The sequence below is a fragment of the Oncorhynchus mykiss genome, chromosome 8 (genome assembly GCF_013265735.2).
Source record: "Oncorhynchus mykiss isolate Arlee chromosome 8, USDA_OmykA_1.1, whole genome shotgun sequence".
In the NCBI taxonomy this organism is placed as follows: domain Eukaryota; kingdom Metazoa; phylum Chordata; class Actinopteri; order Salmoniformes; family Salmonidae; genus Oncorhynchus; species Oncorhynchus mykiss.
The window spans coordinates 19,257,679-19,269,856 of NC_048572.1; the positions used below are offsets into that span (position 1 = coordinate 19,257,679).

Below are 12,178 nucleotides of genomic sequence, written 5' to 3' on the forward strand. Positions count from 1 at the left end.
TGATGGAGCGAGACATGATATCCCATATGTGCTCAATTGGATTCAGGTCTGGGGAACGGGCAGGCCAGTCCATAGCATCAATGCCTTCCTCTTGCAGGAACTGCTGACACACTCCAGCCACATGAGGTCTAGCATTGTCTTGCATTAGGAGGAACCCAGGGCCAAACGCACCAGCATATGGTCTCACAAGGGGTCTGAGGATCTCATCTCGGTACCTAATGGCAGTCAGGCTACCTCTGGCGAGCATATGGAGGGCTGTGCGGCCCCCCAAAGAAATGCCACCCCACACCATGACTGACCCGCCAAACCGGTCATGCTGGAGGATGTTGCAGGCAGCAGAACGTTCTCCACGGCGTCTCCAGACTGTCACGTCTGTCACATGTGCTCAGTGTGAACCTCCTTTCATCTGTGAAGAGCACAGGGCGCCAGTGGCGAATTTGCCAATCTTGATGTTCTCTGGCAAATGCCAAACGTCCTGCACGGTAATGGGCTGCAAGCACAACCTCCACCTGTGGATGTCGGACCCTCATACCACCCTCATGGAGTCTGTTTCTGACCGTTTGAGCAGACACATGCACATTTGCAGTGCTACTCCTTGCACAAAGGCGGAGGTAGCGGTCCTGCTGCTGGGTTGTTGCCCTCCTACGGCGTCCTCCACGTAGCGCCTCCATGCTTTGGACACTACGCTGACAGACACAGCAAACCTTCTTGCCACATCTCGCATTGATGTGCCATCCTGGATGAGCAGCACTACCTGAGCCACTTGTGTGGGTTGTAGACTCCGTCTCATGCTACCACTAGAGTGAAAGCACCGCCAGCATTCAAAAGTGACCAAAACATCAGCCAGGAAGCATAGGAACTGAGAAGTGGTCTGTGGTCCCCACCTGCAGAACCACTCCTTTATTGGGGGTGTCTTGCTAAATGCCTATAATTTCCACCTGTTGTCTATTCCATTTGCACAACAGCATGTGACATTTATTGTCAATCAGTGTTGCTTTCTAAGTGGACAGTTTGATTTCACAGAAGTGTGATTGACTTGGAGTTACATTGTGTTGTTTAAGTGTTCCCTTTATTTGTTTGAGCAGTGTATATATTTTTAAACCTGCATATTTAGTTAAAATAAATTCATGTTAGCAGGCAATATTAAACTAGGGAAATTGTGTCACTTCTCATCAGGGTATATGCAACAGTTTGGGCCGCCTGGCTCGTTGCGAACTAATTTGACAGAATTTTACGTAATTATGACAAAACATTGAAGGTTGTGCAATGTAACAGTAATATTTAGACTTATGGATGCCACCCGTTAGATAAAATACCGAACGGTTCCGTATTTCACTGAAAGAATAAACTTTTTTTTTCTCAAAATTATAGTTTCCAGATTTTACCATATCAATGACCTAAGGCTCGTATTTCTGTGTGTTATTATATTGTAATTAAGTCTATGATTTGATGATGAGCAGTCTGACTGAGCGGTAGTAGGCAGCAGCAGGCTCGTAAGCATTCATTCAAACAGCACTTTACTGCGTTTGCCTGCAGTTCTTCGCAATTCTTCAAGCATTGCGCTGTTTATGACTTCAAGCCTATCAACTCCCGAGATTGGTCTAGCAATACTAAAGTACATATTAGAACATCCAATAGTCAAAAGGTATATGAAATAAAAAATGGTATAGACAGAAATAATCCTATAATAACTACAACCTAATACTTCTTACCCGGCAATATTGAAGACTCATGTTAAAAAGAACCACCAGCTTTCAAATGTTCTGAGCAAGGAACTTAAACGTTATATTTTTTACATGGCACATATTGCACTTTTACTTTCTTCTCCAATACTTTGTTTTTGCATTATTTAAACCAAATTGAACATGTTTCATTATTTATTTGAGACTAAATTGATTTTATTGATGTATTATATTAAGTTAAAATAAAAGCGTTCATTGTTTATTCAGTATTGCTGTAATTGTCATTATTACAAATATATGTATATATAACTTTTAAAAAGAATTTGGCGGATTAATCGGTATCGGCTTTTTTTGGTCCTCCAATAATCGCTATCTGCGTTGAAAAATCATAATCGTTCGACCTCTAATAGAGGGTAGTGCTAACGGCCCAGTATATCACTGGGGCCAAGCTTCCTGCCATCCAGGACCTCTATACCAGGCGGTGACAGAGGAAGGCCATAAAAATTGTCCAAGACTCTAACCACTCTAGTCATAGACTGTTCTCTCTGCTACCGCACGGCAAGCGGTATCGGTAGCGCCAAGTCTAGGTCTTAGAGGTTTCTAAACAGCTTCTAGCCCCAAGCCATAAGACTCCTGAACATCGAGCCAAATGGCTACCCAGGCTAGTCACTTTAATAACTCTACCTACATATACATACTACCTCAAATAACCAGTGCCCCCACACATTGACTCTGTATCGGTACCCCCCCGTATATAGTCTCGCGATTGTTATTTCACTGCTGCTTTTTAATTACTTGTTACTTTAAACTGTTATTCTTACCTGTATTTTTTTTTAAACTGCATTGTTGGTCAGGGACTCGTAAGTAAGCATTTCACTGTAAGGTCTACTGTTGTATTTGGCACATGTGACTATTAAAATTGGATTTGATCTGTACAGTGGCTAGCCCTGCTCCCAATCCCAGTCCATACCTGCAGCCACAGCCTGTTGTTCATGGTATCCCGGCCGGTGGCGATGCACTGGAAGGTGGCGTTCTGCCCGGCGTTGACTTCCACATCTCCCAGGCGCAGGAAGTGAGGCGATTTATCTATGGGGAAGAAAACCATTACAGCAGTCATAAACGCAGAGCACACGACATGATCAATGCAGCCCTGCGGTTTCCCAGCACCCCCCTTTTCTCGCCATGTCAGACGGCAAGTCCTAGTAACTACCTCATCTGTCACACAAACACAGCCAGAGCTGAGTGGGTGAAGTGGTTACTGGTAAACACTTTCAATAAACATACACCACTGCTGGGAACAGCCTGGATTATTACAATACACACTTGCACCTCAAGTCAAAAGATACTAGTGTTCTAAGAGGGCTGTGGGACATCAGGAAAAAGGAAAGGAAACCTATGTGGTCTGGAAATAAAATACCCAACAACAACATTAAACTAACATGAGAAGAATGGAGTCTTTTTTGGAAAAAATAATATTAACAAGCAGAGTTTTGATATGGACAGCTAAATTATTCATGGTGATTTGGAAGGTTGGCAGCCCAGATGCTGCGTGGTAGTCTGGAGCGGTGCCAGCAGTAATTGAGCACACGTAACTAGGAGGAACATTTACGAAACAGCGCTAAACTCTGAACACAACAGGACCAAAACGGTTGTCTGGCTTCACACTGTTGTTAATGTCCAGGGATCCTCGTTACAGATTACCTAACGAGCCAAACGATGGCTTGGCTATTCATACTTTGAATACATTAACTATGACTTTATCAATGTTTAGAGACACCAAGTTTTTCTCTCTGCAACTACAAAGACATGTTCAAGTTTAAAATTGCTGCATTTAAAATGAATTATCTTTCTTCGATTTGACTTTGAGAAGGAAAACTCAGTGCCTGTAGTTGTTCTTGTATTTTTTATTAGTGTTTTGGAGTGATTCTGAATTTAATTGTATTCTATAATCAAGCAGTGAATTCAAGTCACAGCCGCAGGGTAATCCTCCAAATTACCCTTTATACTCTGGTGGAAAAACTGATTAGGGATATTTTATGCACATACCATACATACAAAGATACAGCATCGTAGACTGCGAGAGCACTACAGTGTGAGATCGGGGCCATTGTGAAGAGAGGAGATAATCCAATGGACTAGTGATAGGACCTTAGAAAAAGACCCAAACATAGTGATTTAACTCATTTGACTCTAGGGACTATTGCTAAAATAGAGACTGTAAATCACTGTGTCCAATGGTTTGTCAGCTTGGGTGAGTGCTTAGCTAGTTCATTATCATCAGTGCAATGGGTGGATAGAAGCTGGGTGGTTCAGCACACACTAATTTCACACAGAGCTTAGTTAGAGATCCATCCTAACGTCAGTGCTGCTGAAGAGCTGCAAGCTTCTCTTGAGACAGGGATCAGGAAGAGGCCATGGTGCAAAAGAAAATGGCATTTGCTGATTATCCCCTGTTGGACCCAATCAAGAGCATTTGTTACTGAAGAGCAACCATGCACTTACTAGGACTATGATTGCTTTACTATAGCACTCACTAAACACTCCAAAGTAGTAAATGGTTGAATGATGGAGAGGGAAGGGTAATTATTATTTAATTATTATTGTTAAATCCAACAGAAATGACCCTCTGGAGTGACGCCATTAGCAGATTATCTCCAAATTAGCCTGGGACGTACCAGTCCCCTGAGTCAATCCACTTACCCCACTGCCAAATGAGGGGTGGCTAGTGCTCAGTACTGCTCACTGCTCAGATAATTTCTCTGGATGCAGCTGTCAATTTAAATGAATGCTGTTACTGTGGAGGCTAGGGCTGTGTCCAAAATGGCATCCTATTCCCTTCATAGTGCACTAAAGGGCTCTGGCCAAAAGTAGTGCACTATGTAGGGAATAGGGTGCCATTTGGGGTGTAACCTAGGAGGTAGCAGGACAGGATACATGACTGGACACACTGGACTGCGCCAGTCTAGTCCTCAAAGGGTGTAGGGTACCTAAACCAGCCATTTTACCCACCATTTAGAATTAACTGTCACAACTAACCATGATGGTTAGTTTTATAAAGGTTTGTTACGCTGTTCAAAAGGATTACAGTCCTAGTTAGGAGCTCTTCTCAGGTGAAATCACTACCCCTGTGGTTGCTGGTGCTCCTAATTGGGATATCTTTACATTATTTAATGTTAATTATTTGATCATCCTGGATAGACTATATAACTGAGGGAATTGTAAAATCCAAATATCTCAATGTTCAGGTTGGACCCCATCGATGTGTAACAGTATGAATACAAAGCAAACAACTGTGGACACACACACACACTTTTTTTAAATTACATTTCTTATTCAATAATGAAAAGTCTATTCTTTCTAATGGCGTCTCAGATTCTTGGCATCTGTAGAAACTGTCGGAAACATGCTTAACTGTGTCTTTGTAAAATGGTCTCTGGATGAAAATGAAGAAATCCACAAATATATTTAATGGTCAGGTTATCAGGAAGCCAGGGATTTTTTTTAAGGTTAACGTTCAAGTACCTCATTGTGCTGAAGTGGGTGGAAGCCAGCTATTACAACCCATAAAGCCATGCTGAGAGAGCACAATTATCCTTTATTACACGGAAGATTCATTTATTTGTATATTTATTTATTCCCTCCTGCGCCGACACTGATGCTTTCAAATGCAGGTCAGCCCACTTTATTATCTTCCAGCAGCAAACCTTGCTCACCTCATCCTTCCCCTCTACCAGGTCACCTTCTTATCTTAATTTTCGGAGCAACAAAAAGCCCATCAGCAGCAATGCAGGAGTGTCTGGTAATTACTGCCTGTGTAATGACTTACCACATGGATAGCTCAGAACCTGGATGTCATCAATGGCAATGAAGCCGGTCTTCCCGTCCGAGACCTCCGCCTCAAATATGACCTATCAGAAAGAGAGAGAGAGAGGACGGCGGGGGAGAGAGGATGTTAACAACGCTTATTTTCTCAGATTGATCCCCAATGCTCCATCATTCTGTCCAGGACACTTGTAGGTTCCGACAAGAAGCTGTTTGGTACATCCGCTGTGGGCACTTTATGGTGACGTGGGATGTGATCGTAAACTGAAATCAGTCTTGCACACAGATGGGAAAAAAGGACCAGTTTTGTGGGCAGAACATATGGTTCAGCCTTAATAGGTTGACACACAATGTAAACCCGAGTTTAACGTGTATACCTTTGTGTGAGGGCTAGCAGGCAATGTCTTACATGTATGGCAGTTTTCAATTGCTGCGTCCACAATACAAATTGATGGATGGGCCTCTTCGGCCAACTCACCAAAAATGTGGTTATTTGTTGGAATGTACCCAGCTTCTACTAAATAAAAAGACAGAGTCCGTCACCCTTATCTGTCCTTAGGATATATCAAACTGGCTCACATAGTGTTGTTCTATTCTGGACACATAAGTATGCCTAAGTGTTGGAGGGCCAACGAGAACAGATGTACATTTCTATAAACGGTAAATTCAAAAGGTTTTGCCTCCACTTGAAGCTGATTATAGAAAATAACCCTTCAACATTGTGCACTTTGTTTTTCACAGAACACAACCTTAAATGAATCTTTCTTAGAATTCACAATGTACTAAATCTATTGTGAGATCTAAAGGACAATTTACAGCTGAATCCTGATCCCCTGAATTTCTAAGCATGACTTTCAGCAAGAAAAGAGAGAGAGACAGAATAAACATTTACAGTAATAGTTCATGCCAGCTGCAGCCTAGCTCTAGCTTAAGGATGGGCAACTAGCGGTCATGTGACGCCCCTTTTGTAAGCCTGCGTGTGAATTCCCCACCCCCAAAAAAAGGCTCAACATACTGTTTTAGTATTTAGTATTTATTAGGATCCCCAATTAGCTAGTGCCGAGGCAGCGGCTACTCTTCCTGGGTCAAAAAGGAAACAACACAACAAATAAAATACAAAATATATAGAAATATACATACACTGTCGCACTACATTTACATTACAATTTAGCCATTCAGCAGATGCTCCTCATCCAGAGTGACCCACAACTAGTGTATTCATCTTAAGAAATCCAGGCGAGACAACCACACATCACAGTCGTATCACATACATAATACAATATATAATGCAAAGCAAAACACAGTCCCCGTTGTGTTGTTCTTTTTTCTGTTTTTTTAATCTGGTTTTATTGCTAGCTTGAGTTACCTGCGATGGCAGAGGGTTCCATTTATTCATGGCTCAATTTAATACTGTGTGTTTCCCAGCCCCTGTTCTGGACAAGGGGACTGTGAAAAGACCTCTGGTTGCATGTCTTGTGTGATACCGATGAATGTCTGAACTGTGTGCCCACTGCTTGAACACAGTTCGGTACCTTCAGCACATCAACACCTCACACAAAGACCAACAGTGATGCAGTCAATCTCTCCTAAACTTTGAGCCAGGAATGATAAGCAGGCATCTCATTGACATTCGTCCTCTGTGTACTTCAAAGTGCAATACGTGCTGCTCTGTCCTGGAACAACTGCAATTTGGATATGTCCTTCTTTGCCGCACCTGACCACATAACTGCGCAGTATTCCAGATGCGACAAAACTAGGGCCTGTAGGACCTGTCTGCTTGACTTAGATGTCAAGAAAGCAGAGCAAGAATAGTAGAATACACAAGGTGCAATTTTGAAATGTGGTTTTGCATCAGTAGTTTTACTCTTATGTCAGTCACTGACAGTTACTCAATTAGCCCATGTCAGCAAAACATTTTACGTTGATAAGTTAGTCTAGTGGCCAGCTATCTAAACTTGTAGTAATCATGGTCGAATTAGTGACGGGGGGGGGCCCCATTTGTATTTGATTTGTGTTTAGTATGGTTCGCCATTAGCTGCCAAGGCAGCAGCTACTCTTCCGGGCGTCTGGCAAAATTAAGGCAGGTATACAATTTAAAAAACATTACAATACATTCATTACAGAATTCACAACACACTAAGTGTGTGCCCTCAGTCTCCTACTCCACTACCACATATCTACAACACAAAATCCATGTGTACGTGTGCATATAGCGCATATGTTATCATGTGTGTATGCATGGAGTTTGTGCATGTTGCTTCACAGTCCCCGCTGTTCCATAAGGTGAATTTGTATAACTTTTTAAAATTTGATTCTACTGCTTACATCAGTTACCTGATGTGGAATAGAGTTCCATGTAGTCATGGCTCTATGTAGTACTGTGCACCTCCCATAGTCTGTTCTGAACTTGGGGACTGTGAAGAGACCACTGGTGGTATGTCTTGTGGGGTATGCATGGGTGCTAGTCGATTAAATAGACAGCTCTGTGCTTTCAACATGTCAATACCTCTCACAAATACAAGTAGTGAAGAAGTCAATCTCTCCTACACTTTGAGCCAGGAGAGATTGACATGCATATTATTAATGTTTGCTCTCTGTGTACATCCAAGGGCCAACCGTGCTGCTCTCTTTTGAGCCAATTGCAAATGTCCCTCTTCGTGGCACCTGACCACCAACCTTGTTGATAGTACTGTTAAGAAGGTAGAAGGTACTGAACAAAACATATAAATACAACATGCAACCATTTTACTGAGTTACAGTTCATATGAGGAAATAAGGAAATGTAAATAAATTCATTAGGCCCTAGCCTATGGATTTCACATGACTGAGCAGGGGTGCAGCCATGGGTGGGCATATAGGCCCACCAACTGGGGAGCCAGGCCCAGCAAATCAGAATGACTTTTTCCCCACAAAAGGGCATTATTACAGACATAAATACTCCCCAGACAATCCCGAATGTGAAGAAGCCAGATGTGGAGGTCCTGGACTGGCGTGGTTACACGTGGTCTGCAGTTGTGAGGCCAGTTGGACATACTGCCAAATTCTCTAAATAAAATGACGTTGAGGCAGCTTATGGTAGAGAAATTAACATTTAGTTCCCTTGCAACAGCTCTGGTGGACATTCCTGCAGTTAGCATGCCAATTGCACGCTCCTTCAAAACTCTGTGGCACTGTGTTGTGTGACAAAACAGCACATTTTACAGTGCCTTTTATTGTCCCCAGCAAAAGGTGCACCTGTGTATTGATTATGATGCTTAAATCAACTTCTCGATATGCCCAACCAGTCAAGTGGATGGATTATCTTGGCAAAGGAAAAACGTTCACTTACAGGGATGTAAACAAATTTCTGCTTAGAATTTGAGAGAAATTTGATTTTTGTGTGTATGTCAGGGATGTTTTCTTTCAACTCATAAAACATGGGACCATCATTTTACATGTTGAATTTATATTTTTGTTCGCTATAGAATTGCAAGAAATTAATACTAAAACCTTGTTCTCTCCTCTGTCAAGACGATGGCCACTAGATTGTTTTGCTTGCAAGGTGAGGGAAACAACATTTTGCTTAGGGTCCCCAAATGGCTAGGGCCGGCTCTGACTACATCTTGGTATGGATGTGGGGACACAGACCCGCGAGCCACTGCTCGCGTTGCCCATCCCTGCTCTAGCATAAAGATGATATTTAGCTTTTAGCTGAGATACATAACCTTTTAAGTGATCTCCCTCTTAATGCATACGATATTGGCTAAACAAATCTTAAGCCAGCACTTGCGATAATTCCAATACGAGGATTATGGTATACATTTTGAAGGAAGCAGTGGTTCTAAGTACAGTCAGTGCAACCATGGGAATCTGCCATGACCCCCCCCCCCCCTTCTATAGATCTACTTTCCACAACTAGTGAAAATGGACAGATGTACTGTATTCGGTTAGCAGATTATTAACTCAACACCATGATCTTATTAGAGCCTGGTCTTACAACATAGATGAACAACAACACCTATTAGTCTTTGGGGTTCAAGGTGATAGAGTAGCCATTTCCAAACTACCGATTGCAATTTTCAGTTGTCACAGCAAAGAGAAGAGGCTGGACATCATTGAAAATTTAAGTTGAGAACAAACAAAAAACCAACTCTGCTGTGACACCCTGTGCTGGAGCAATTATCTTAACTGAGCTAGCTGCAACAGACTAGCCCTTATATCACCCTGCCATAAACCAGTGAGCTCTCCTCAGAGCATCAGCCCCCTGACAGCTCTTTGAAAAGAACAAACTCTGAACCCCTCCAGGTGGGGAGAAGACGGTGACATATTCACAACACAGGCTGAGGATGACAGCCAACGAAATAAAAACACTCAGAGTGGATATATGCAAATTGGTGGTTTACATTTGTTTATCCCATTTTGATTTGAGGAACTAAGGAGTTTACTCAGCAACCCTGTGATAAAGTTAAATTATCCCAAAATGTCTCCACACAATAAATCAATACAGACCAAATGAAAGTCTCTGAAAGGTGAAATACACAGCAAACTCAAATCAAATTATATTTGTCACACGCTTCGTGAACAACATTTGTCGCTGTAATCATCACATACACTGCTGCTGTTTAGCATCTGACACTTTAATCCTAGTTAGGCCGGACAAAGTAGAATTACTGTTTAAACGATGCCCCGCCTCACTTTTCTCCACACACCGAAAACAAAAATCAGATGTGTTCTTTTTTTTTGGCCAATATATGCGTCTTCTTGTTTATAATACACTGTCCGCTCTCCCAAATTGATACCCAAGAGACCAAACAGCCTCAGATCATGTTCAAGCCTCAGATTGGATAGTGAAACACACAGGCTTGCACCTGCAGGCGACGTGCAGATGTTTAATTTATCTCTCATGCGGTCATAGCAAATTCCTACTATTTATGTGTCCAGGTTAAACATGGGACGTCCCTCATTATAAACAAACATTCGGTTAAATTTATGGTTATGCATCATTTTCAGATCTATTAGAAGCGATTAATAGACGAAACAACAATGTAATTTAACCAATTGACTGGCCAGAGATCAGGGCATTCATCGGCAAAGAGCAGGGCAAGCTGATAGTATTTTGGACAACCAAATCGAACTCAAAATGAAATCAAGTGTGTCAGCTGTATAGTGATTTGCGATTCATAACTTACATTTTAACATTACTACCAGTAGTAGTAGGCCAACCAATAACACCACGAAAGAATGCGTTTGAAGTGATGATTAGCCGCCGAGAACATCTAGCATGTCCAGCAAGGTACATCGCCAGTGGCACTCACACACTTCATGCAGATCTGCAGGTGGGGGCTTTTCGTGGCAGCCATACGAGACAAGGAGGATGCGGTGAGCAAAGTTACTGGGCTCGAATTTAGTCACACTTTTTCTATATAGATTGATGCTTCTAATTGTGCATGTTTAAACAACTTTTTTATGATTGTATTGTTACATTAATTTGGCAGACCTAACTTGATTGACCCTTTTTCTACAAGGCCTAGTTTATGAGAGGCCTAATCATATTTGTATGAATATTTTGTTAACGCCTAGGCAATAAAGATGCATTCAGGTAATTAACTCATTATTATGTATCAACATTTTAATTTGATTACAATTATTTATTGTCAATCATTCTTCAATTTACTAAGCTATACAATTAAGTAGATTAATGAACTGATAATACAACCATACATTACTTATTTTTGTAATATAATTTTTGGATTATGATAGGATGTATAATAGAATATTGCATTATGTGAATAATGTTCATAAATGTTAATTTGTGTATTAATAATAATAATCTGACTGGCCAATTGTGTGAGTCAGGGGCTGGGGCCATAGAGGGCAAAAAATATATAAATAGTATTTTTCCACAGGAGCATAATGTATTCACAGAGGATCTATAGTTTATTTAAAAAATAACTGTTGATTAAGGTATCACAAGCACATACAGGTATCTGCAAAATAAAGGAAACACCAACAGTGTCAAAGTGTCTTAAAAGGGTCTACCTGGCCTGATGACTCCTGGCTGTCCCCAGTCCACCTGGGCATGCTGCTACTCCAGTTTCAACTGTTCTGCCTTCGGCATATGGAAACCCTGACCTGTTCATCGGACATGCTACCTTGTCCCGGACCAGCTATTCTCTCTCTCTCTACCGCACCTGCTGTCTCGACCTCTGAATGACCCTGCTGGTCATCTATGAACATCTTGAAGAACAACCTGGCCTTAATGGCCATGTTCTATCCCCACCCGGTACAGCCAGAAGAGGACTGGCCTCCTCTCAGAGCCTGGTTCTTCTCTAGGTTTCTTCCTAGGTTCCTGCCTTTTTAGGGAGTTTTTCCTAGCCACCATGTGTAGCACTTTGTGACATCTACCGATGTAAAAAGGCCTTATAAATAATTGCCTCTAGCACTGCATCTCCGTGCTAAAGGCCTTACTACAGAATCTGGTTCGATCCCGGGCTATATCACAACAGGCCATGATCAGGAGTCCCATAGGGCGGCGCACAATTGGCCCAGCGTCGTCCAGGTTAGGGTAGCGTTTGGCCAGGACAGGCAGTCACTGTAAAATAAGAATTTCTTCTTAACAGACTTGCATAGTTAAAAAAGGTTAAATAAAACATTTAAATACATTGATTGATTGTTGGGCAACCAATGGGCTGCCA

At 41.9% G+C, this 12,178-nt stretch overlaps 1 protein-coding gene across 20 annotated transcripts in view; it reads right to left on the minus strand.

Moving 5' to 3' along the window:
* LOC110529548 (receptor-type tyrosine-protein phosphatase kappa) overlaps positions 1–12,178 on the minus strand; it is a 163,225-nt gene that overhangs the window by 86,906 nt on the left and 64,141 nt on the right. For all 20 annotated transcript variants that reach the window (XM_036984933.1, XM_036984942.1, XM_036984932.1 and 17 more), the window contains 2 exons: positions 5,509–5,590; positions 2,653–2,768 (listed from right to left, as the gene is read on the minus strand). In XM_036984933.1, coding sequence (XP_036840828.1) covers positions 2,653–2,768; positions 5,509–5,590 — 198 coding nt within the window. The remainder of the gene's footprint in view (positions 1–2,652; positions 2,769–5,508; positions 5,591–12,178) is intronic.